Source organism: Colletotrichum costaricense (assembly GCF_030867565.1).
Source record: "Colletotrichum costaricense strain IMI 309622 chromosome Unknown Scaffold_10.1, whole genome shotgun sequence".
NCBI lineage: Eukaryota > Fungi > Ascomycota > Sordariomycetes > Glomerellales > Glomerellaceae > Colletotrichum > Colletotrichum costaricense.
The window spans coordinates 1,775,220-1,800,985 of NW_026848239.1; the positions used below are offsets into that span (position 1 = coordinate 1,775,220).

The 25,766-nt window shown below is 49.6% G+C and overlaps 9 protein-coding genes across 9 annotated transcripts; 7 read left to right on the forward strand and 2 right to left on the reverse strand.

The window, feature by feature from the left end:
- Positions 1 to 1,083: 1,083 nt before the first annotated feature.
- Positions 1,084 to 2,125, forward strand: CCOS01_10215 (metallo-beta-lactamase family protein; the record flags this gene model as incomplete). The annotated part of the gene is made up of 2 exons (XM_060458371.1): positions 1,084 to 1,452; positions 1,505 to 2,125. 2 exons carry the CDS (start codon positions 1,084 to 1,086, stop codon positions 2,123 to 2,125), a joined length of 990 nt encoding a protein of 329 aa, XP_060311536.1.
- Positions 2,126 to 2,553: 428 nt separating this feature from the next.
- On the reverse strand, positions 2,554 to 3,060 carry CCOS01_10216 (uncharacterized protein; the record flags this gene model as incomplete). Its single annotated transcript, XM_060458372.1, has 1 exon — positions 2,554 to 3,060. One exon carries the CDS (start codon positions 3,058 to 3,060, stop codon positions 2,554 to 2,556), a length of 507 nt encoding a protein of 168 aa, XP_060311537.1.
- A 2,148-nt stretch (positions 3,061 to 5,208) lies between these two features.
- On the forward strand, positions 5,209 to 5,942 carry CCOS01_10217 (uncharacterized protein; the record flags this gene model as incomplete). The annotated part of the gene is made up of 3 exons (XM_060458373.1): positions 5,209 to 5,259; positions 5,313 to 5,720; positions 5,778 to 5,942. The coding sequence occupies 3 exons, from the start codon at positions 5,209 to 5,211 to the stop codon at positions 5,940 to 5,942; spliced, it is 624 nt and encodes a 207-aa protein (XP_060311538.1).
- A 447-nt stretch (positions 5,943 to 6,389) lies between these two features.
- On the forward strand, positions 6,390 to 8,231 carry CCOS01_10218 (uncharacterized protein; the record flags this gene model as incomplete). Its single annotated transcript, XM_060458374.1, has 1 exon — positions 6,390 to 8,231. The coding sequence occupies one exon, from the start codon at positions 6,390 to 6,392 to the stop codon at positions 8,229 to 8,231; it is 1,842 nt and encodes a 613-aa protein (XP_060311539.1).
- Positions 8,232 to 11,843: 3,612 nt separating this feature from the next.
- CCOS01_10219 (uncharacterized protein) lies at positions 11,844 to 12,628 on the forward strand (the record flags this gene model as incomplete). The annotated part of the gene is made up of 2 exons (XM_060458375.1): positions 11,844 to 12,290; positions 12,341 to 12,628. 2 exons carry the CDS (start codon positions 11,844 to 11,846, stop codon positions 12,626 to 12,628), a joined length of 735 nt encoding a protein of 244 aa, XP_060311540.1.
- A 3,430-nt stretch (positions 12,629 to 16,058) lies between these two features.
- CCOS01_10220 (L-amino-acid oxidase) lies at positions 16,059 to 18,180 on the forward strand (the record flags this gene model as incomplete). The annotated part of the gene is made up of 2 exons (XM_060458376.1): positions 16,059 to 16,628; positions 16,681 to 18,180. The coding sequence occupies 2 exons, from the start codon at positions 16,059 to 16,061 to the stop codon at positions 18,178 to 18,180; spliced, it is 2,070 nt and encodes a 689-aa protein (XP_060311541.1).
- A 296-nt stretch (positions 18,181 to 18,476) lies between these two features.
- Positions 18,477 to 20,926, reverse strand: CCOS01_10221 (protein kinase domain-containing protein; the record flags this gene model as incomplete). The annotated part of the gene is made up of 3 exons (XM_060458377.1): positions 18,477 to 19,153; positions 19,285 to 20,071; positions 20,180 to 20,926. Coding segments are annotated over 3 exons (2,211 nt in total), but the record flags the coding sequence as incomplete, so codon positions are not given.
- A 1,572-nt stretch (positions 20,927 to 22,498) lies between these two features.
- CCOS01_10222 (uncharacterized protein) lies at positions 22,499 to 22,824 on the forward strand (the record flags this gene model as incomplete). Its single annotated transcript, XM_060458378.1, has 2 exons — positions 22,499 to 22,618; positions 22,726 to 22,824. 2 exons carry the CDS (start codon positions 22,499 to 22,501, stop codon positions 22,822 to 22,824), a joined length of 219 nt encoding a protein of 72 aa, XP_060311543.1.
- Positions 22,825 to 23,691: 867 nt separating this feature from the next.
- On the forward strand, positions 23,692 to 25,679 carry CCOS01_10223 (CMGC protein kinase; the record flags this gene model as incomplete). The annotated part of the gene is made up of 3 exons (XM_060458379.1): positions 23,692 to 24,480; positions 24,534 to 25,286; positions 25,344 to 25,679. 3 exons carry the CDS (start codon positions 23,692 to 23,694, stop codon positions 25,677 to 25,679), a joined length of 1,878 nt encoding a protein of 625 aa, XP_060311544.1.
- Positions 25,680 to 25,766: the final 87 nt, after the last annotated feature.

Consider the following 25,766-nt stretch of genomic DNA (forward strand, 5'->3'; position numbering starts at 1 on the left):
TGCTCGTGCCGGAATACGAGGTCGTGGGGATGACCGTTATGAGCCTTCAGGCACGGCCGTTGAAGGAGCCGACTTCTGGAACGGTTGGGTCTGTGTTCTTTGTCGATGATGGCGTGTCATGATCAAATGCTTTGACTCGAACAGCGGCTGGGACTAGGCCAGAACGCACTTAGAGTGTCAAAGTTTTGCGGCTACCATCTCTTCGGGATAAGACACAAAGGCCATCGGAAATTAACAGTCTAATCGCAATCGTGACTAGAGATCTTTCTAGGACGCGTTCTGAAGGCACAAGTCGCGGCGCTTTCTAGACACGTGAGACGTATCTGTCCTCCCATCACCATCATCATATTCTAGTTTCGGGGGCCTCCATTTCTTCCATTCTACTACCGATGTCACCTCAAAGATTGGTTGTCTTCTCTCACACAGATCGCTCTTATTTTTTGAACATCTTGTAGTCATTTTGAGGTCACAACACCGGAGAATGAATTGCAGCATCCGCGTTTGAGATTTGTGTCCAGGTGCAATCGCCAAATGGTCTCAACCTCGAACATAATTTGAATTCTTTGTTAACTATCCTGAGAAGCCTGAATTCCTCTCATGGAACCGTAGACTGATCTAAGGAGAAGGGTGCGCAGTCTCCGATGGATCGGAAGTCCCGGATATCATAGTTCGGGAGATTATAAGCATACAACAGGAACCCGCTTGAGAGAGTATCACTAATCTTTATTTCAACCGCCAAGAGGTTTGAGGGTTGTCTGGCGTAATAGTCAATTTAATTTTAAAGGGTAGTGGTCACCGCCATAGATTTGATGCTACAAGTGAAGGTTGTCAGAAAAAGTGGCAACGGAAACAAAATAGCTCCGACTCTTCCAAAGTCATAATACATCCGAGGCGGCTTAAGGGCACTCGATATTTGGCCAAGACTCGGAAGCAGATTGAAGGACTGAAATTTTTGCAAACGTAGATTGATGTTTTATAAAATCAGGAGCGCTGTATCTCCAAGACTGGAGCATTTGGTGCATCGAAGGAAAGTTCACCAAAGTCTTTTGCTCTCCTACCATCACCAGACGTACCGACACCGTCATGTTTAGTGAGATCATCACCGCCGTCGCTCTATCAGGAGTGTTCGGAAAAGGTGCCGCGTCATGCACTTGCGACCTGAAAGTCGAAAGCTATATCAGCCCAGGGTTCTCGTTGGATGTTGTGTCGTCTCTGATCATCGGCTCTCAAGCCGCTGCGATCATCGACTTGCCTCTTGCAGTTGCCGACGCGGGAACTCTGGCTCAATGGGTTAAGAACACAACTGACAAGCCTCTCTTGGCGGCTTTCACAACGCATAATCACCCCGATCACTATCTGAGCGGCAAAGCATTCCTTCAGCACTTCCCCGAGGCCAAGCACTACGCCACGCCAGAGACGGTGCAGGGGATCCAGAACGAGGCTATCAACAAAGTGAGAATTCCTGTTGACGTTTTGAGAAGGAATGGTAATAACAAATTTCTAGACTGAATTCTGGTCTGCCGCTTATGGCCCCGGCATTATCGCCCCCGTTCCCGCGATTCCGACTGCCTACAACTTCTCCTTCTTCACCCTCCCAGGCGACGAAAAGTGCCCGATCGAAATACTCAAGAACATCGGCGGCGATACCATTGATCTATCTTCATTCTGGATTCCGTCTATAAAGACACTAATCGCAGGTGACGTCGTCTACGGCCACCAGATGCATGCCTGGCTCGCCGACCTTCTTACGCCCGCCCTCACAGAGTCTTGGCTCACGACCCTCAACTTCATCACGGGCCTCAGACCTAGTCTTGTCATACCGGGACACGCGCTAGCGTCCACTACCTTCAGTGCGCTCGCCGATGTCGATCATACAAGGGATTATGTTTCTTTTTTCCAGAAGAACATCGAAGCCAAGGGTCCCGACTTTTACACCCCGCGGGAAATTTCGAGCATGATGGAGGCTGCTTTCCCTGGCTTGACAAACTTGACGTCTTCAACTACTTCGGCTACCTTGCTCAACATCACGTCGGAGAACTTTGGTCGAGGTGGACAAAGACAAGTACACTACTTCGACTTAACTGTGTATAACGATACGGATGTCTTGGATGGATGGCGCTTGTGATAGTTCGTTAAAGTAGACGACGCCGAAAGAAATACCAGTTCTAAGCCTAATCCTACCGGATAAAAGGTGTTTTTAGAGTACTAGTACGATTATAGCTTTGACCTGCAACTAAAATTTCAACAAGACGTTCATAATCGTCTCAACCCGGTCCCTTCTTCCATGACTGATCTTTTTCATAAAGGAGGAACTAGTAGGGGTATGAGCCAATGGATGGTAGTCCGGACTGAAATTAGGCCGGATGACAAGGATGTATACATGTAGGTACACAAGTTGTATAGTCCTCTTCCCAGCAGGTTCAAATGGTTTCATTCGACTCCTACTGTTTCAAACCGGAAAAGCAAAACAACACATAAACATTGACCAGGGGAAAACCGAGTTGACCGACGAAAAAACCCCTAGTCTACAACACTCCTCGACATGAGCCACGTTCAGACCCGAACATTGTTCCAAACAAGATACAGGTACGCGCCACTTCTCTTATGATTGATATCTGTACTTATTCCGTCCCATCCAGCCGCGCGGGCATCACCGAGGGAAACAGAGTCGTTGGGAGATCTCCATAATTGTACTTCACTGATCCTCGTAGGCAAGTTCAAATCTCGTGAAGTGACCACATACCGGTAGTCGCCGCCAGCTCCTTGAGCCATGTCCCCTCCGAATGCCGGTTCGTCGTCGCCAGTGATCTCAATCCTTAATCCAGTGATGGCGCGGGATGGGTCGGCAGTAAAAGATTTTACGACGTAAGTATACTTTCCGCCGAAACTATTATTACAATCTGGGCTACCCAGATCTCCACTGTTGTCCACGCAAGTGCCAGTCGGGAAGAAATCCGAGTCATCAGACGCCTCAATTCTGAGAGCTGAGATGTATTTTTGCGGGGGAGGGGGGGAATTCGCAGGAATGGCGTTCCCGTGTACGTTGTTGTTGGTACCCATAGCTAGTGTTACTTAAAATGGCCTTTGAAGTAAATTGACTGCTTGGAGATATTGCAGTGACTATGAGGGCGGATAGAGAAGATGATATATTAGATCAAGTGAAGGTCTCAGAACAAAAGTAGGTCGTGCTCCGCCCTTAAAAGGTGTTTGGGCAACCCTGTAGTCTTCGAACCCCTAAGTTACTCTCTTCTGTGAAGTCTCAGAACATGCTGCGGCGAGCTGAAAGAACGCTAGTCATAACCGCATTAACGCCGGTCTTCAAGAGTCTAGAACTGCTAGTGAGTGGTGGGCACGGACGTTCGGTACCAGACGAATCAGGTGTTTCGAAACAATCGAACTATTTAACTGTGAACCATTTGACTGTAAACGAGAGATTGATGCCGTTTTCAGAAGGGTCTGGACTATTGTCCCGTTGCTGTATGCTACCTGAATACTCTCAGCACATAGGTGGATGAAGAATGCCGCACAGGGGCTTCCGCTTGTGGAATAGCCAACTAAATGCATTTATGACCTCTCTTTACGGAGTAGATCAAGTGCTAATGCGGGTTCAACTCAGCTGAGACTCTCGATAATTTGTGCGGCTGAGGGAACGACCATGCCAGAAACGAATTCGGATGCATGATGCTACCTTACGATGGCGTTGAGCTAGAAAGCTGAACCCCATCCCTCTTTTTCTCTCACAGTCGGATTGGCGCCTATTAATATCTCATTGAAATGCGAGATATCCCTTTCTTCGTCGAGAGGGATATCCTAATTGCACAGGCAGAAAAGCGATAGCGGTATTACGACCAGACAACAGAATGATAAGTGAGGCAGCTCGAGAGGGGAGGACCGAGCTACCTTACAGTCGGGACAATCACGCATTCTTTCTATTTCTGAAGGGAATCGGATGCAAGTCTGAAAGGTTCTCACTGAAGCAAGGTGATAAGGACAATGAAGCATCCCCTCGCCTCCGCCCTGATAGCTTTGGTCCCAGGGCATCTTCAACTGCTGATCAAAACCTCCTATCATTCATAAGAGCGTCGACGGTCACGCAGTAGCCGATGAATTTACGACTGCATAAGGTGAAATGCCCACGGACCCATGACTACGCAGGCAAGCCGCCATGACATGAACCTGTTGGCACTGAGATGGTGGAGGTGCCAAGTCATGTCTCACAGTCTCGGGTATGAGCTCGTTTCTATTCATAATTAGTATTCTGCTTCTCAGAGGGTGACTTGAAGGCGGCACTTTGCTGGGTGAGCTGGTCGTAAACGAGGCATTACTCTCATGACCTATGGTGTCATTAGCTATGGGAGTAGCAAGAGCGTGTCAAGGTCCGAAGTCTCGGACATCGCTAAGTTGAGTACTTCAATAATAAAATTGCACAACGAACCCAACTAGAATGAATGTTATTATTTTTGAAAAGAAATATGCAGCATTTTCCTGTTCATTAGCGGAGTTTTCATGATACTCGAAAAGATGTTCTTGAATCTTTTAGTTTTTATGACATTCATAAACAAACAGGTTTTCGTCTTCCTGTTTAGAGAAAGAAAGAATGAGAAAGAGATCTTCTCGGCTTTAGTTACGTAACTATTATTTCATGCCTGTCGCGTAGCGGATAGAGAAATGCACATTCCTCATAGTCCTTGAAGAATAGTAGCATTATTGTAGCGCATATAACATCATGAGATAACAAGAAGAATACACATCCACTCAGCGCTCGAGCATATGAACCTGTTCACCTTTAAAGCAATCGGATTTACCTAGATACATATGAGACAGAGGTATTTGAGGTACCTATGGGGTGAAGATAGGAAAGTACTAGTTCAAGCGTGCAAGGTGTCCTTGAAACTTTTCCTGTCGGTAGGCCGACACTCGAGAAGACGGCACCTCTAAGGCTTCAAGCAGCCACTAAGGTAGCGTCAATGAAGGATGCGAAGATGTCTGTTCAGTATTTTCAACCACATCTTCATGTTAGAGTTCAGCTCCACAGATAAAAGCGGTCATTCATATCTGTTGAGACCTCAAGGTTCTCTAATGGATCACTTTAACTTGATACCGCTTACTTCAGGCTCTCCATCTACAACGATTCACATACTGACAGACAGCCTTCGGACTCTACTTCAGATATTTGCATTCGACACTCGATCGCTTGAATCCATCAAAATGCGCTTCCATCAAGTACAAGCTCTCATCGTTGCTTCCTTGGCCGTTTTGGTATGCCCAAGATTCCAGGGCTACTCCATGGTTTATTACTAACATGACAATAGGCTTATGGATCAGCAACCACCAACCTGGCCCCTATTGAAGGGTATGAGATTATCATCCCAGAGTGGGAGTTTCAAGATGATATCAACCCGAGAGCCGAGAAAGTCGTTTTGAATGGAACAGTTCAGGAGGTGTTGGCGGATCTTCGGTCCTACAACTCTCTGTACGCGCAGGTCTTGGGCCCTGAATCGGGTTCTCCTACCACCTCTTCAGCCCTAGAAGAGCCGAACAAGTTCGATATTTCGCATGTCGTCTGTCATAAGTTTCCCTTGGGCTCAGTCGCCGTTGTAAAAGATGGCATCAACGAACTCAAACGCATCCGGCACAGGAGGGCTAAACTCGAGGTTGGCCGGGGAAAATGCGCTCTTATGACTTGCGAATTCAAAACTGCCATCTGGTGGTGTAATGACGTGAGTCTAGAATTTAAGACGACACTCTACATGCAAAGCTGAGTCGAGATTTTACAGGACGACAAACCAAAGACCATGAGAACATTCGACGGCATTGCACAGGGGGCTGAAAAGGTCTTGCAATCCTGCGCGAAGAGGAACTCACCTAACGTATTGCGATCCTCAGGACAGGCATTTGACAAGATGAAGTGGAGCGTTATCGTGCGCGGTGAGAATTGCTGATGATGAGAGAGGACAATTCCGGTTTTTCAGATGCGGGATATCAGGCCAACGGATGCAGCTTGCAAATGCAAGTGTGTTCGACAATAACATGGCCTTCTCTCCAGTCTACTCATATTTCCGGTATTTCGCGCTCGTTGCCATGGTCAGCACGGTTGTGAAATTGATAAGTATATCACTTCATAGAGTATTCTGGAAGCCGATGAGAGGTCTCATTTGATGTTGAGGGTCGGATGCAAATTGCTTCCGGCAGCTCACCAAAGCAAGATAAAATCGGAACCAGAATGAGCAGTCTCACAAACGAACTTCTGCCATGTTTGAAATCGATTCCGCCATGTGAACCAAGATAAATTGTACAAGAGAGTAGTGTCCCCTTGTCTGGGTGAGGTTGGAGTTGCATTATAAGAGGTGCTGCGAGCAAACGAGGAACTTTCATAATAACACCAAAGCATGGACAGTCTACAGCAAATTCTTGTCCACTTACTGGACGAAGCGGACTCAGGCGCTGACTCAGATCATGACGACTGCGATCACGGCCATCATCACCACCACCTCCGTCATATCAAGGACCAACTCGACGACTTGGAGCCCCCTACACATCTACAATTGCTTCACCAGTTACTCTGTGTCCGCACACCGGACTCACCGCTCCCAGAAGACATTCTGATCGAGATAGACTCGGTCCTACAGCAGCAGGCATCCCATCGTGTCCTGACATTAGCGGGTTCTATTCAACCGACAATAACACTCAAACGAGCGAACCATAAGAGCGTTAGAGTTACGCTCTGGAAAGGTGACATCACGACTCTCACCGGTATCACTGCAATCACCAATGCCGCAAACAGCCAGGGCCTCGGATGCTTCCAGCCACCACACCGCTGTATAGACAATGTCATTCACGCTGCTGCCGGCCCCCGGCTACGGGACGAGTGCCACCGGGTCATGAACGAAAGAGGCCGTGAACTCGGACCGGGCGAAGCGATAGTCACAGACGCTTATTGCCTACCAGCAAATCATGTGGTGCATACAGTCGGGCCGCAACTGCAACGCGGCTCAAAACCAACGACAAACGAGACTCTCCAACTCGCCCAATGCTATCGCAGCGTTCTTGACACAGTCGAACCGCTGCCCGCGACGCCGGATGGCAGGAAAATTGTCGCGTTATGCGGCATCTCGACCGGCTTGTTTGCCTATCCGGCGCGAGATGCAGCAGCCGTGGCGGTCAGCGCGGTCGCAGATTGGCTTGAGCACCACGAGGATACGTCCATCACCGATATCATCTTCAACACCTTCACGGACGCAGATCATGCTGTGTACCAGGAAATCCTGGCTTCTCCCCCGCATACTTCATGGATGGGGCGGGCAGCGCCGACTTTTACTCCGCCGGCAAGTGCGAATCATCCGCCGCTGATCCAGTGCGACTCGCTGGACCGGGCAAGGCAGTGGCTGGACGCGGCTGACGCAGTCATTGTGAGTGCCGGTGCCGGTCTCTCTGCTTCCGATGGGTTGGATTACACTTCGTCGGCCCTGTTTGCCAAGAACTTTCCCGGTTTCTTGAAGTATGGGCTGCGAACTCTGTACAGCGTCTTTGGCTTCAACTCCTGGCCAACGGAACAAGTTCGCTGGGGATACTACTTCACCCACTTGGCGATGGTCACGTCTTGGCCAAAATCCGGAATGTACCGAACGCTCATTTCATGGCTTGAGAGGTTTGGGGAAAACGCGCATGTGAGGACGTCTAACGCCGATGGTCTCTTTGTCGCAAACGGGTTATCACCAGAGAGACTTTCTACCCCTCAAGGATCGTATTCGGTTTTCCAGTGCCTGGCAAATTGCCGACCTGAGGCAACAGTGCCATCGGCACCTTTAGTTGCAGCTGCGCAGGCGTTCTTAGATCCGGTATCTCAAATACTGACAGAACCGAGCAAGGTCCCCCTTTGCAAGTTCTGCAACGGCAAAATGAACATCTGCGTGAGGGCAGGGCACTGGTTCAACGAGAAACCCTTTGAGGATGGGGAGAAGAGATGGAAGCAGTTCCGCCGGGACGTGGTGCATCGTGAGGAAAGGACGACAGTGATCCTAGAGCTTGGCGTAGGGATGTCGACGCCGGGGGTCTTGAGATGGCCTAACGAGGATCTCGTCATAAGAGGCGGGGGAAGAGTGAAGCTTGTGAGGGTAGGCAAAGGACCTGAGACGGCCGTCCCATGGGATTTGGAGGCAGATGGGTTGGCGACAAGTATAGACGGCGAGATCTCAGCGGTGGTGAGCGAACTGCTCGCGGCACGAGCGTAGTTAAGATGGGCGCAGTCAAAGGATTGGTGCCTGCTTCTGAAAAAAACTTCGGTCGATGGAGTAGGGCGTCTCATGCCGAGCATCAGATATTAGGATGAAGGTAATCGATGAGAGTCTATTCCCGAAAAGGTTTGACTCAGGAGCACCTCAAAGACTACAGGCTGAAGAATCTCAATTTTTCAAATGTCAGAAACGTGCCTCACGAAATAGAAACCGTGGACCTGCATTTCCGCCACTTGTAGAGAATGCTAAACCACTCATGACGAGGGACATACGATGAGTACGATTCGTCCCTTGGGCGATGCATGAACTCTCGACTAACGACTTTGGGTGAAGACTTCGCCAAACACAAGCTTTCACAGCTGGAGCCATCCGAGAGGATCGGAGAGAGTTGCCCTCACAGGCTTTCTTCCGTGCTGTGGTGGTCATGACTAGCCCCCTGCTATGCCTCTCTGCCCTACGTAAAGTATGTTCTTGGCATGTAATGCAACCTCGCGTAGGTAGTCCTGGCTGTACCTGACGTATGTAGTAGCCTTGCATCTTTACGCATCTTCTTGCCATCCATCCCACCGGGCCATAGGATTCCCATGGCTACATGTACCGCCTGGCACCCGAGTACTGCAGGCATGGCTCGGGGTAGGGCGAGTTTTGAGGTGTCTTGGCAGCTTGGCAGCGAAGATCAAACCCGCGTGCGGCGTCAGGGGCGCGTCAGGTCTCGTGCGCACAGCGGGCCTGGCGACTCGCACCAGGCCTTACTGTGGCTGAGGAATTCCCCCCTTTTACACTATGCGCTGTATTGCGATTGGTTTGCCAGATGATGATTGATCTACGCAAGCATCGCGGGCGCGGGAATGCAAATCATTGTGGTTCTATGAAAGAGGGAAATCATTGCGGCGAAGGCTTAGCTAGTGGGGGGACCTTACGGGACAGGAGACCCACCACGGAAGACGGAATCGGCCGAGAGAGTGGGACCGCCCAGCCGGTTCTCGGCTCCGACCCGGGAGAAGGCGAAGAATCCAAGTGTTCAAGAAGAGGCCTGAGCAAATGCCAGTGCTACGCAAGGCGGCAAAAAAGCTCCGTGTAGACAAGCTTTACAGCACACGACTAAACACAACTAAAGATAAGTCTTGGAAGGCTCAATTGCCCGTGAGGCTGCCTGAAAGTGTGTCGATGTTCCTACCTATCAAATCTTGACATGACCCTTCTCGGTTTCTGCATCAGCCGGACCCCCTGAGTGCTCGTCCAAGTATGAATGACTGGGAACGGACCGTGGGACCTTACGCAGTAGAATGTGCGCCTCATGGCATAGAGGCGACTCTTGCCCACAAACCAGAATAGCAAACGGGCGTCTTCTGTGTGTCCCATGCTTCCCAATGCGATCATATCCTGGGATACAAGCCCCCCAGTAGAGACCCGATTTCGCCATCGTGTTTCTGACACAACTCTTTTTGCCAAGCTTATTTTTCTCCGCGCTTCTATTCGAGCGGGGTGGACCAGTTCCTGTTCCAGGTATGCTGCGGTGTAGCACGGACAACACGAATCACAGCTGGCGACTCAGCCAGCCGCGCCCCCTTCTCCATGGGTCTCCATGGATTGGCTGAGGCTCTCGAGTCCTAGCTGCGTGAGCTGCGTGTGTGGTACTGGCGATGGTTGTGTCTGCAGTGTCTGCAAGATCCAAGCGCAACGGCCCCCCCTGTATCAACTTGCCCCTCCGTTCCCTGTCAGGACGTCTAGAACTGCCATGCTTGCATCGGAGCAAAAGGCAACCGATACTCCCTGCCCAGGTCTCCCCCATAATGAAGCCTACCTATTGTCCCTGGCCACCCCCGGATCTTTCAAGGTGTTCATGTGAACAGGGCCACATTCGCCTCGCCTGGCCCTGGAACTGATTTTCCCCAGGGTCGATGGGTGATCCACAGAAACGAGAAACGCCTGGCGGTGCAACGACAGTCGTGGAAACCACCGGCGGCTCATGCGATGGTCTCCTAGGAATCGTGCCCGGCTGGCAGTATTGATTCACAATGATCAGCGAAACGATGCGCCCCTCCTGCATCCTTTGCCATGTCAACGGCGATCAAATCCCCCAGCCTCCTCCCGGAGCTGGAGGCCTTCGTGCCTCCGTGACTCCGTACTCCTGGCGGGCCACCTCCTTGTTTCCCCTTCCCACCACTTCAACCTATTCGGAGTGGTGCGAATGCTACTTTGTGTGGATACTTCGGGCAGCCGAGTCAAGTCTAAATCCAAGAAGACCAATGAGACTGGGCAGCAAGCCAAAGGGCAGAGACAAGCAAACGGGAGTGGTGAAGCTTGCCCTGGCGTACCTGACACTAAGCGCTAGCTCCCGTGGTGCCTAGCTGAGAGTACGTAGTAATGCATAGCATCGCTGCGTTCTGCAGGGACTTCGCCTCTCTCAGCCCGTTGGTGATTTTCTATACGCCTTTGTCCCATTTCGGTATTCCATCCGTAAAACACCAATATGCAGAGAGTGGCATTGAGCACCAGTGTCAGGCACGACACTGCGGGCATGGCTAAGCCCAACATGACATCTCAACTTCTCATCGTTGGCGTATCCACTATCGTCCGCTGTCCAAGTTCACACAGCAAGTTGCAACGGGGTGGGCTTTAGGGGCCTTTGTTCCAGAAGATTGAGATGATAGCCGTCAGAGATCTCTGCGTCTCTCTCCATTCTTTGGTTCCCAGTCGCTCACGATTACGCTTCCACTATGGACGAACGTACCCAATGGCCGAGCGCAGGTTCGAGACTTGAAATCGCGCCGCAGGGCAAGCATCACCTCTGTCGAGTCGCCTTTTCACAGACTCTCCGCACGGCCTCTCTTGTCTCGCCAACGTGCGGTACCAACCAAACCAAACTAGTCCAACCAAAACGGGGGAGACAGAGACGGGTCTGGTGTGTTTGATCTGGGCTATTCTCTCCCGTGCCCTGGAATAATACGGGCGTGGCGCAGATCCTGGAACATCATCTTCCCTCCCAGGCACACCAGGGATGTGCGACAAACGTTTTCTGATCTGCGACAGTGTTTCTTCCCCTCCCTGCTCTCTTCGAGGAGGGGGGAGGACAACGCGATCGCGATGCGATTGGCTCTTCAACAAGGTTCGAACCCTTGTCGGCTCCCACACAGAGCCTCCCTTCGACGATCCGAATCGGAAAGGGCCCAGTTTCGAACTTGTCTCCATCACGAGATGCGGTCGTTCTCGCCGGTGTTTGGCCTCATCTTTTCTCTCCCACTCTACAGTCTAAACAATATGCTTGATGTTGGGGCTGGTGTCGGTTCCAAGGGTTGCAAGGCACCAGACGGTATGTGCATCGTGCAGGCGACGTAGGAGATATTCTGCTAAGTTTGCCTTTCATGTGCTGGGGGGGGGGGGGCATACTGTAGAGTATCGACTCAACATCGTGGAATGTCGAGTACAAAAGCAACTGATTTCCTCCCAACCTTTTCTCATCTCTTCTCATCATCAGCATCAACATCTTCAGCTTTTCAGCAGTCTCTTCTCTCTTTCGGTTCTAATACCTCCTCCGGCAGGATACTACTCGTTTACACTCCTCTGGCAAGGAGCACCATCTCATTCATCTCTTAACTATTAGTCAAAATGTCTCTCAAGACCGTCGCTGCTACTGCTATCCTTGCCGCCGCCAACTTGGTGGCTGGCCACGGTGCCATCATCGGCGCTACCGGCGAGCTCGGTGGCACTGGCATGGCCCTCGGTGTTGATCTCAGCACTCCTCGTGACGGAACCCGTCGCGACCCCTTCCAGGCCGATTCCACCCGCTTCAAGGGCGAGGCCGCCGACACCTTCGGCGAGACCGTCGGTGCTGGCACCAACGACCTGGAGACTGGCACCAAGGCCATCATGGCCGCCACTGGTGACCAGCTTCCCCAGATCCGTGCCGGTGGCACCATCGACATGACCGTCCACCAGGTCAACGGTGACGGTGGTGGCCCCTACGACTGCATGATCAACGGTGATGCTACTGGTGCCACCTGGACCAACATCAACGTCCCCGTCACCGTTCCCGGCCAGAACTCCCGCAACCGCGTAAGTCACATCTTCTTCTCACTTCAAGCACTCGATACTAACAACCACAGGCTGGTGCCATGACCGACTTCCCCATCAAGGCCGAGATCCCCGCTGGCCAGACTTGCACTGGTACCGTCGCCGGCCAGAGCAACGTCTGCTTGGTCCGTTGCCAGAACGCTGCTCGCGCCGGTCCCTTCGGTGGTGTCGTCCCCGTCCAGATGGCTCAGGCTGGCAACACTCCCGCCGCCGCTCGCCGCAACCTCGCTCGCGCTGTTGCTGAGTCTGACCGCCAGTTCAAGCGCATGATGAAGCGCGCCATGGCCATTGAGGCCACCGACTTCGAGGACGAGGAGTAATTTAGTCATTCCTTTTGCACATATTCTAAGATTGAAAGGGTGGAGTGGTCTTTGAGGGATTACATGTAACAGTACTGGATTACTGATAATGAGACACGACTGCCTGCTCTAGCTGGAGTATGGTCCTTCTACTTTTTTGCGCCTTTTCGCCCTCATCGTGACTTTTCCCTGTGATTGAAAATGCCTCAGCGATCAAACTGACCCCTGTCCCTTCTCTTGTAGTGAAGATGTAAGGAATAGGTGGAAAATGTCGAAACTACAGCTGTGGTCGGATGAGGATTTTACAGGGAAACAGCATCCTAACATTCTGTCTCAAAATCGTCGCGCGCAAAACCTACCCCTGAAAGTAAGACATTCGTCAACTTTGCAATAAGACGACTTCCAAACTCTGATAACTCTTTTAGTGCGCGAGCGCTGCCTGCGCCGGACGAAAGACCGGCAGCACTTGACGATTTCCAAAATCTTGGAACGTGAAACGAAACAATGGTAAAGCTGGTTCACGGGCCACACACCACTTCAAAAACTCAAAGCGTCTTTAAGAAAGAAAAGAAAAATAGGTGGGTTGAAACGGCCTCTTGCTTCTTCAGACGAAGACTCACCCAGGCACCAGGCTTAAGGTTTGTGGTTCCTGGAGAAGCAACCCACAACCTTGGGGCCATCTCGTCATATCGGCATCTATATCCGACTTTTACTGGTCTATCATATAAGCGCAAAGGTAAGTGATCATCGGCTGTTCTTTAGAATGCGGGCTTGCAGATCTTTTGTCCCAGATGTTTCGCAGCCAGGCATGCATCCCATGGCAATGGGAAGACAGTTCAACGGTAAAGTCTAACGACTTCTTTGTGCCAGTATGCTGAAGAGAAGTTAGTCATCAAGGCTAACTGAAAAAGTTCTACACCGTGACTAGGCGGACGTGAGAAAGAGGATGAGTGATGGCAAGGACGCGCTATCGCCGTTTGAATCCATCTGGCGTTTGCTTAAAAACGTATTTACCGACGTGTAAAAGAAAGGAAAATAAGGGTTCCAATGATCAACTACGGCTAGACTAAGAGCCTCTAACTATAAATTCGACAGGCGCAAAGTTAGCAGTCACATATCTCAGGTGGCGTCCAACCTAGAAGAGGTCATGGCGGATGTCAGTGGCTGCCTCAATGTACTGCTTTCCAACTAGTTACCGTCACGTATCTACGCTCCTGAATTAGATCTGCCACGCCAATGCTGTAATCAAATTTTTATCATTCCCGATGCTATCCTCTCGTACCTATGTCGCAAAAGGTGTAGACGTGATGCTTACCCCGCTTCTGGACTAGTGACAACTGTCTCTCTCTTACATCCGTAAAGCTAAGGTACGGAAAGCACGAAAGTAATGAAAGACAAGAGTTCACTTAAAAACCTCAAAATACTGAGCCTATTATGTGGGCTGAAGGGATTTATTTGCGGACTAGATTAGAACCTGCAGAATAGGCCGTGGATTTGCTCCCGAGTTTCCTCCGCTAAATCGGTTGACAAGGATATCCGCACCTCCTGAAGGTGAGAATGACTCTACAAGCTTTTGGATAACGAGGCTGTCTAATAAGAAGAGTTCGAGAGTGTAATGTGATATAAAGTTCCTCGGATTCGCTTTCTATACTTGATGATACTTTTGATTCTACGAGCTAGGTGTAACGTTGACTGTCAACCGTGGTATGAGTACCATGAAATATGGCAATTGCTGTTAATTGACTAGTTGAGGATTTCAAAAGCTTGCTTTAAAACTGCATGAGAGATGTGCTATATGATTTCCAGGATCTTGTTCACTTACTCGCACAACGGAGGAGTTGCATGCGAAATACGTACAAAGGCATGATCTGGGTAACAACATGAGCAGGATTAGAATGACGAGTAGCTGATTTGATGTCTGCATGGGTGTTAAGTCCCAGATGGAAACCGTCATTCTTCTTAATTGCTGATTCTACCTCACTTATCTCTTCAATTGATTGCTTGCTAAAGGAAGGAGACGAACCGTCACACCAGCTTTGCGGGCCGAAAAGCAATCGATGGTTTTGTGAAAGCCGTTCGACCCATGACACCGTCGCTAACAAATCACCGCCCAAGCAAGCCTAAGGACAGGAAGTTTTAGGTGCTGGGCGTTCAAAATGCGACTGTAGTGAGGTTACCTCCAAGCAAGTCAAGTCGGTACCGTGAAAAGTATCTCCATGTCATCCGGGCCGGTATAGGAAGGACGGACCGTGCCGGTGTCAAGATGCATGCAGTCTTTTACAGCGAGGTTTCGCATGATAACGCATTCCTGAGCATCCGGTCGGCAATTGCTGACATGAAGATAAGTTATCTCTAGCCAAGAGATCCGGCCTTGTTGACCCCGATTTTGCTGTCTTGGCGATGGCAATGAGAATTGACACATTTAACCGGCGACCCACACATACACCGCTTTGCATTGGCAACGTCGGCATTGACATCCGGCCGGAGCTGCCAAACTTTCAAAGATTGACAGCTCTAGTAAGCAATTACAGCATCCTATCAACGAAAGACTGAGGGCAATCCGCAACTTCCTAGAGTCCTAGACATTGGTAGTTGGCTACGACTCAAGTCCCAAAAGGGTTCAAGTATTTGACTTGCCTGATGGGGTAACGGGCCTCCGGATATCCACCACGGGGGGCCCCATTTTACAGGATTGCGCGCAACTCATTACCTAACGCCCCTCAAGCGAATGCGTCTCTACATTATCCAACTTCCTTTTCCCATCGTTTGCTCTCGCTCGTCATCACCGCCACGCAAATCTGGTGCCATTCCCATGCAGGTCAAGCCGCGACAACACGGTCGGTATTCATCCAAGATAAGGCGTCAGAATACACAAGAGCCGATGGCCGGTTTCCGCAACTCGCAAGCAAGCTGGGGTTCCCCGCGGTTCCGATGCCGGGATAGTAAACAAGGCCGGGCCCATGCAGCGTCCCTCCCGCCAAGACACCAACGATATGAACTCCAAAGAAGCGAGAACTCTGACCCCCGTCATGACCTATGCGCGATTAGAATTTTCCACGTTCTCTGTGGTCGCTTGCGCCGTCTTCGGGCATGCCTCCCACGTTGTTACAGTGATTGCGGAGTTGTGCCCTGATAGTCGGTAACCGGTCCTGCGCAACATGACACGAAAACTCGACCAAACGCAACCTCCGCACCCCGAAAACCTCGGTGACAGGACTTGAGTCAATCTAATTAGATGATGCCCAGCCTTTAGAGATCTGCTAAGCCTCCAATATGTCCATCCGGGTGCTTATCAAAACCTCACTTGGTTGAGCCTCATGCATAGTCAAGGTAGAGGAGCGTTCGGCAGACAGCCATATAAAGAGCAGGTTATAATCACGGGCATCAGCCTTGAGCCTCTTGAACTTCTCACCGTTTGTCAACCTTGCCCTCAAAATCTGCCATAGTCAACATGGCTGCCCGTTGGTCAACGCTCCTCACTGCCGCAGCCAGTCTTTGCCAGACGGCTGTTGCGGAACCCGTATTCCGCGAGACGGTCTCTTTTCAGGGTCCGTTTGAAGTCGAGAGAAACGGAGTTCGCAACATCAACATCGAGTACAATGGCCCTCTCGATGGAGAGCTATCCCTTGTCTATGGTGATTGTGGAATGAGATCCCCCTTCGAAGCCCATCACAAGATTGGGCGGACACACATTGGCTCTCACCCTGCTGCAAAGCGTCATCTGGAATGGACAGATCAAAGGCCTACAAAGTTTGTCTGGATGGTGCCTGAGGATGTGTCTTCGGGATGCTTGCACGCCTTTGTTGACAGCCAGCTTGTCGGTCGCTCTTCAGAACACTCTGTTAAGAGCCGCAAGATGAGAAAGCGTGCGACTTTCGCCGAGGCCACGGACCCAATGGGCCCTTGGTTTGATGGCGTTGAGTACCTCAAGCAGAAGCAACCCGACGATGTGTTTGTTGCATCGGTAAAGAACAAAACGTTTGGTATCTTGGGCGCCGGCATCTCCGGTCTGCACACTGGCGTAAGTTTTCATAGACCTTTCATTCGGGAGAAGAAGCTGACTAGAGCCACAGTTGCTACTCGACTCAGTAGGAATTCATAACTGGAAGATTCTGGAGTCTTCAGAAAGAGTCGGTGGACGTATTCGCACCACCTACCTAAACGGATCGACTCCGGACGAGCATCAGCACCACGAGCTAGGACCTATGCGGTTTCCGCACAGCATTTACGATGCTGAAACCAACGAGACCTACCCCATCAACGATCAGAAGATGATCTACCAGCTGGCGGATGTCCTCAACGAGATTAACGCTGACGCGGATCCCGCTCTCCAAGTCAAGTTCATCCCGTGGATCCAGGTTTCCGACAATGCCCCTGTTGCAACCAAGGAGCGCCGTCCCGATGGCACTGTCCCCGGTCGCAAGGAGATCGCCGCCGACCCCTCCCTCATGACCAACACGACCTACTCCAACGCTACCGCAGCCAAGGAAGCCATCCAGGCTCTTGATGACTTCAAGGCTTTGACGCCCGAGAGACGGAAGTTCTACGCTACCAATGTCTTCAAGGCCCACAAGGAGGCTGTTGAGACTGGCATGTTCGATTTCTCTGAGGTCGAGTACCTCCTCCACGTTATGAACACCGACCTGAATGTGACCGATGAGGTAACCCCGTCTCACGTCGTCTGGCCCATGTGGGAGTTCGAGACTGTCTACTTCCTGGCCAATGAGTGGCGCACAGTTGATGGAGGTATCAGCCGTCTCCCCGCTGCATTTGAAAATATTATCAAAGACCGCATCGCCTACAAGACCAAGGTCTTTAGCGTCAAGTACAACGAGGACTCCAACAACCTCAACGTCACGTGGCGTGAGACTGGAGGCAACCCCTGGTCCAAGAACACTACGACCGAACAATTTGATCATGTCTTCAACAGCGTACCGTTCAACGTACTCAAGTACTGGGAGCTGCCGCCTCACTCTAGCTTGATGCGCCGTGCCATTGAGCGCACAGTCTTCCTGGGTGCTGTGAAGGTTGCCATGCAGTACAAGACTCGCTTCTGGGAGCACCTCGAGCACCCCATCATTGGTGGCTGTGGACGTACCGACATTTACGGCATCGGCCAGATTTGCTACCCTTCTTACAACATCAACGGAACGGGCCCTGGTGTCATGCTTACGAGTTATGCGCCCGACGCTGACGCGGTTGTCGCTTGCTCCATGCCTGTTGAGGAGCATATTGCCTACATCCAGCGCGCTATGGTCGAGATTCACGGGCCCATTGCCGATGAGATGTGGACTGGAAACTACGAGCGTCACTGCTGGGAACAAGATGAGCATCATGCAGGAGCTTTTGCCGTTCCCATTGTTCCCCAACAACAGCTTTACCTGCCGGCCTTCTGGCAGACTGAATTCAACACTGTTTTCATTGGCGAACACACCAGTTTCACACATTCATGGGTCTTTAGTGCTCTTGAGAGCTCTACACGTGGTACTGTTCAGATGCTACTGGACCTTGGCTTGGTTGATGAGGCTAAGAAAATCACCAAGACTTGGATGGCAAGATGGATCAGTGTGTAGAATACTACTTAGCTCAAATAGCTCAGAGACCTAACGACTCGTTGATAATATCTTATGACCTAAGAAGCCCGGAATCCGATTGCATGCTTCGTCTCGTCTTCGAACTCCGAAAAATATCAAAGGCTGTGAGGTTCTGAGGCGTTCATATGAGAAAGACATTTCAATCATATATTTAGCAATTCTCAACGAGATCCTTAGAGTGAACGAGCGAAAAGGAGCCTGCAGTCGTAGAGAAAGACTTATTTCCCAACAAACTACCGACTTGACTCGACCGTTCTAACGGAAAATGAAGACATCTATAAGTCCTCCAATGACGCAAACCAACATCGCAATATCTGTTTTAGTCCCTGCCAACGAGAGCCACTCTCAGTCTCAACTTCGCTCAGCGTACCAGAACTTGGCTTCATTTGCTGTGTTTGACAAGGCCCTTTTGAAGTTTTGACTGAATCCTCTGTGTCTATATCTTGGTCCCTTTGATCACAATATGGACCTAGTCCTTCAAAACCTGGATTGCTGTACAAATTGCTTGATCGATATGATGCCGGAATGGTTGTCACCAGTGGTGTTCTCTCTGTGGGCTCTTCCTCTATATGACCACTTAACCTTGACTGGCGGAAACTTCCTTCGCCAATTCCGAGACCAGAATCGATCTTGGAGATTGTCGTGTCAGATCTGTCCCTGGATCGATGAATCATGTCGGTTGATTCGCGATCACTACCTGAGGCCCAGGTGTCACTGTGACCAGATTCATATGCTGCAGAGACTGTAGGCTCACGAAGACCATCATTCACCAAATCATCCCATGAATCATTAGACAATGGTGTGACTGGTGTAGACAGCATACTCGGTATTCCGGCACTTCGATCCGTGAGAAACTCGAGGCTTCCGGACCTGCAACTTTGTTCCAATCTCCTAAGACTCTCGGCTACCTTATCGCACTTTCCTCGACTCTTCGGGTCAGGTTGTAGGAGCTCTGTGACTATGAGGGCTAAGAGCTCTTTGAGGTAGTCACTACAGTGTGTGTCTAACCCTAATTCAGAGATCCACTACATATGTGTGGAGAGCAACAGTTAGTGCCTATCAAACAAAAATCATCGATTTTACTTACGCTCAGTACTGAGCCTTTGACTTCTGGCTTGTCTTTCAAACCATCTTCTCTTTTGATATTGAAGAATTTGTCCAAAGAGCAACCAGGTATCAGTCTCTCATCGTCCTCATTCCGGCGGTCGATGAAATCTCGAATACCTGCCGGCCCTCTTAAATACCAGGTAATGAACTCTAGTAACACACAACCAAATGACCACATATCGTATGACCTTGCAATAGTCTTTCCAAGGTCGGCCTCTGGTGCTTTGTAGGTTGGGCTTGTACCTACTATCAGGGTGTTTGACCGAGTACTTCTGCCGTGGAAACGAGTATAGCCAAAGTCGCTGATGACTAGAATGCCATAGGCTTTTGACTTGCTGTCGAAAAGAAGAATGTTCTCAGGTTTTATGTCTCCATGAATGCCGAAGTCTTTGGCGTGCTCTGATGGACTTCTATGAATCTTCTGAAGACCTTCTGCAAGGCCTCGACATTGGGATAATATCCATTGAACAAAACCCGGGGATCTCTGGGGAGGATTTTGATTCCAGTAGTTTTTGAGATTGCTCTTAGCCCAGGGGAAGAGCATACTCCACTTGTCACCTCTTCTCCAAGTTGCGAGGAGTTTAATGACATGGTCATGGCTTGATAAACCAACAGTCTTGGCCAAAGCTCGCACCTCTTCGCGGAAGTTGATCTCATTGCTTTGTCGGTCGCCATATTCGGGAAGAAGTTCTTTGACTGCAAAATATGGATTCTCCTCAACACATGTACCCAACTGAAGAGAGACTTCTTCGATGCCTGCTGGTTGACGGGTGTGACCCGGCACCTTGTGCATCGTATAATGATGCAGGTGAATTTGTACTCGCTGCACCATGCTGTGGTACGTGATGTTAGACGATGGGACAGGGGACGCCTCAATGAAGGGAAGCACTGTCTCGGCATCCAATTCATAATGAGGAATAATCCTGTCCCTCTCGCTGAGATCAATCGTAAAAAACGGTGATCGCATCGCCGTTTGATATTTTGAGAACGCGGCCCAGTCTTTGAGATCCCAATTGCGTCCGAACGTTTGTCCCAGATTTTGATGATCGACAGTATGATTTTTTGGAAATAGTTGGCCATCCGGTCTAGAATGAATTGGGTCTGCCCTAAATGGCAGGTCATTATCAGAGAGCCCGAGGTCAATGAATTGTCGAATTTCATTAACCTTTCTCAAGACCGCGAGGATGGCAAACATGCTTCGAGAACCAACGCCCCCGTGGAGGCTGTTGGTAGGGCAGACAGCTTTCGAATATTTCTCAAGTTCGCTTTCAGAAAGTTTCACATCTGTAACGCATTCCTTCAATGCTTCGACAACAGAATATTCAGTAACGATTCTGTATAGCTGATTGACTGGTAACCATTGCGGTCCCTGGAATATTCCGGCGTAGTACTCCAGCGACATGGATACATCTCGTGCCATTGCAGTGACTGCAGATAGACCTGTTGGGCGAGGGGCTGTGGGTAGAAACTGAGAACCTATTTGCTCAAAGTCCGACTCAGCGGGTTCGACGATTCTGTGGCATGCTTCAATGGTGGCCTTTCTTCTAAGTACCTTCTCTGCAGCCGCGTATCCTCGGTCATCTTGAGTATGAATACTGATATCATCGTCCTCAATATTCAATCTTCGGTATCCTGTAGGTGTTCTGGAGTTTGTCAAGGATAAGTTTTGTCCGGTCTCCTCCAGTCTCGTTGTAGGAATGGACGGGGATAAAACGTCGTTCGCGTTTCCGATAGAAAGTCTGAAGGGAAGTTTCTACACTCAGAAATATCTTCAGCAAATGATCGAGCTCAGAACTCGTGTGACCTACCATAGTGCAAGTCTCTTTCAAATACTGCGTCTGATCAGTGGCTATAGCACTATCATGTTCTATTGGCCTGTTCATAGCGAGCGATCCGATGCTATCAAATGGTTTATGTGCTTTTGAATGTACAGGAAATTCGTCATCTGGGTTCATGTAGTATTTGTTGTCGAAAGATCGCTTTCGGTAGTGCTTTGATCAACCAAAGTACCTTTCACTGGCTAGATGTGAAGGAAGATGATGTGACATATATTGTACCATTGGTCAGACAGCCTTATTATTTGTCTCTTCCTCCAAAACTCCAGACTGTATTACAGGGAACCAGTTCAGTTGAATTCTCAAAATAAAGGCTACACAGCCTCAATCTTTTAAATGATGCGGGAGGCTGACCAGCTAGGCAGGTGCGGACAAATGTAGCAGCCAGGACGCCAGACGAGTGCGCTGTGTGACCAGCTTTAGCTGTTCATAGTGTCTGGTACATAACTATGGCCTCGGAGTTTGTGGCTCACGCTCACTTCTATATTGGGAGAAGAGGTCCAGCGTGTATCAGATACATGTACCAATGGCTCAGTGCCTCTTTCGTACTCTATAATGATCATGGACGCCGTTGTCTCCTTTATCTCGCTTCTCATGTCTTGGGTACCTTTTGTCATGTGTATATGCGACTTACACCAAGAATTCGGGTTTCTGGCCTACGAACACTTTGGAGATTCCGTTTGGAAAGGGAATGAGGCGCTGCCAAGCTGAACTGAGACCTGCCAATAATGTAACGGAAAATGATGGCATTGCTCGGCATCCACTCATCCATTGCATGCTGACTGGGCGTTGCCTGCTCGTCAGACACACCGACCGCCTTGTTGATTACGCCAAGATACGTTGATAGGACTGATTCCAGGATATCTCAGGTTCAGCCTCATTGTATGAGATTGGAAATGGAAAAAGCGTGATTCAGACGCCGCATAAGAAGGGGCGGTTTGTGGTGGCAGTGACAGCTGAGGCTGACCAGTGAACGGAAGTGTCCCCATGCCACTCCGAACCTTTCGCTCTAGAAGGGATAGGCGGACTCGGAGCTCAGAATAGATCCTCAGCGATTCCTCCTGTCATGATGTATTTGAGCGGATATAAATCTAGAGCGTTCTCGGTATTAAATACAAATGAATTGATCACTCAAGATAAGGTCGCTTTTCACTTCAGATCCTTTTTCATAGTATAGAACCCTATTCAGTCATCCACCATTATCAGCCATAAAACTCCAGTAAATTAGTCCTTCTCTGTAAATCCAATATCTTCCCCTTCACATACAAGTACTTAGGTATCCCTTTTCTTGCCTAGAGCTCTACGTCATCTAGGGAATCATATCTTCACGGTCTTCACCCCGAGTCATTACGACCATGTCATCCCCAGGTTCCACCGGTGAATGGCAGTTTATTGATTGTAAATCTGTTCAGAGCTTGCACGGCTTGTCAGATCTTTTAACGGAGAAATACGGATCTGGGAAGTTCTCTGTGGAAGTATGTCCCCAACGGAGCACAAATTCGCACCTTGTCTCTTTGCCATCTATCAGAGGAAGCAAAAGAAGCACCCAACAAAGATCTTATCAGCTGAGACTTTCACGTAGACAAGGCAAAACGTGTACTGCATCAGAGCAGAAACCTCATCCGCCCCCTTGGATCTGGTGAGTCAAGGCTGCAACCCAGTCTCTTATTTCGCTTCATGATAGATGCTGATAATCGTTCAAGTCGTGTCCAAAAGTTTGGAACTCATTAAATGGGAAAGGCAAAGCTTCGAGCCATGTAAGTCAGTGTCATATAGTGATGCGGGAGGGAAGAATGATCCGCATGCCTACTTAGTCTAGGTACCGAGTGTGGCTGGAAGTCATGTTCTTTACCTTGTGTTCTGCGATAGTTGCGAATGATTTTCCACCCAATTCTCAGTTCATGGCTCCTAGGCAAAAGCCTAACAAACTTCCGGCTGTCTGATTTTTCACAAATGTGAGGGTGTGTTACACCACAGAGAACAGCTGAGCCGTACAGAAAAAGACCTAATTTTGTTGAGATAAGCCATCCTTTATGCATGGACTTGGACTGAGAGATGTCTCGACTCATCATGTCTACAAATAATTCATTTATTGCCTAATATTGCCCACTTCGGCATGCATGCATAATTGTCCAGTGAACACCACCCAAACTGCATCGTCCGTATGGCACAAAAGCAGGCAGGATGTGGCTGCTTTCGTAAGGGTGGGAGGTTGGCAGCACTGCTGTCACAGCCTGCTTCAAATCATGGCACAAGACCTAAATTTCAAGCCACCCATACTAGGCTATCAGAGCAATTACCCTTTTAGAGCGACAGCCAGAGGTAAGCTGCATTGAAGAGGGTGTAGTGTGTTTCTTGAAACTATCATTGGCGCAGTAGGCCCTTGTATGATCTCCAACTCTCAAGTCTACCCAAGATGTAATATAAATGCGCTATGGCTTCAATACTTATGTCAAGACCGCTGAGAAGTTAGTAGGTCCGAAGCTGCCCTTTTAAAAATTCTCGTAATTCCAAAGCCTGCAATTCGTTCACACTTACGTCATTCGTGATGGCCAACACAGACAGAACTGCTGGAGCTCAACAAGCAACCGACTTCACGCCATGGCTGACACCTTCCTTGCCCAAGTTAGAAAAGATAATCGTCATCGAGAACGACGCTGAGTTGGAGCAAAAAATTATGAACAGAGTGTGGGACCAGGCGGTCAAGTCGCCCATCACATCGGACCATGATCATTATTTCTGGCCAACAAAGCTTTTCGAGCACTTGTTCGATAAAGAAACCGTCTATGTCATTGTCCGCCATGTTTTCAGACAAAGTTCACTCACCAAGGTACATGACGAGATTTCATTCGACCACTTCTGTCGAGAATGGACTTGCCGAATTCTTGGGCTGAATGGAGCTCCTGCAAAGTACCGGCTCATCTTTGCGATCCTTGTCCTCATGCAGAAAGCTTCTTCCATCCAGAATTTTGTCGACGCGGGCTTTAGTGACGAGAAGTTACCTCTAGCCCAACACGAAATCCGAATGTATCAAGATCAGAGATATGGCCAACCGAATCTGCCTTTTGGTAGATGGAACCCTCTCAATGGGGACACTTTTTATATCTTACAGTGTCGCCTGTTTGTCCGTTACATTGCACAATCTCCGAGCAAGGGCGAAGTGTCTCACTACGAGTTCGAGAATGCTCACATACTCCCGTGGGTCAAGATATCCAACCCTGTCTCCATCTTTGCATCGGAGGGTTTGACTACGATGAACTTGAGTGGTGGCTTCGGAGAGGTGAAGCAAATTGTCATCCACGCCTGGCAGCATGGGTTTCAAGAGAGCCTCAAGAAGGTATGTTCCTGGCTCCAATCTCACAGCATTATTCTGATCTCCCAAAACCCAAGATCTCAGCCGCACCAGGATGCTTTGCTCTCAAAAGACTGTACATCTCAGATAAGAGTGAATTCGACGAAGAAGTCCTGCAGTTGAAGCGTTTCGGAGGAAGACATGACCACATAGTTACACTCCTCGCAACATTCAGCCGTCACACCAACAATGGCCTTGAGTACCTTCTCTTATTCCCTTGGGCCGAATGCGATCTACTCGACTTTTGGAAGAGAAATACAGCAATTAAAAGAAATCATAGTTTCTTTCTTTGGACTGTGGACCAAATTCGTGGCATCACAGGTGCTTTGAGCTTCATTCACGATCCTAAAGATGAAGATCTACGACACCCTAACGGGCAGCCTCTCTATGGACGACATGGTGATATAAAGCCTGAGAACATTCTGTGGTTCAAGTCTGAGGGCCTAGGCAAACTGGTGCTTTCTGATCTTGGTCTTACACGCACACATAGGCAGGAAAGCCGTTCCAATCGACCTGGCGAAAACATTCCCGTCTCCCCAAATTACAGACCCCCCGAGTGCGATATGGAAGGAGTGAAAGGCCGCATCTCTCGGTCTTTCGATATATGGACTCTCGGATGCCTCATCCTCGAATTCATGGTCTGGGTCCTCGACGGGTGGGAGGGATATGAGAAGTTCAAGGAAAGGCGCATGTCTCCGTACATCACTAGCCATGACACACCTATCTATTTCGAAATCTTGCGAGTTGCCGGGGAACAGTATGCCTTCAATATCAAGGAGAGTGTAACAAAGGTTCGTGAACAGTACTCCACGCTAAATACAGATTGCATCAGCCGTTAAATCTGCTAGGAATTCGACCGATTGCGTGGGCACCGATCCTGCTCCCAATTCATCAACGATTTGCTCACCTTGGTTCAAACCCGACTCCTAATTGTCCAATCTGAGGATCTGAAACGAATTACCAGCGCAGACCTATTGGAATCTTTGAAGACAATGGAGCGCAAGTGCGAAGTCGAGGCCTACTGCCTGACGTCAATTTCTTCAAATGTTAAAGTTCCGGTCATTTTACCTGCCCACGCACGTCTGAATGAAATGGCGAAGAAGCACATTGCCAATATTCCAGTCGGCGACAACCAGACCATCAGGGGTTTTGGTGGTAAGACAAGACCGGCTCTTGGTAACTAGAATGGGGCAGCGACTATTGGAAGTCAGCAGGTTGCCAGGAAGGCGTTGGAGGATCTATCCGAAGTTCCCTTAATAATCACGAGCAGT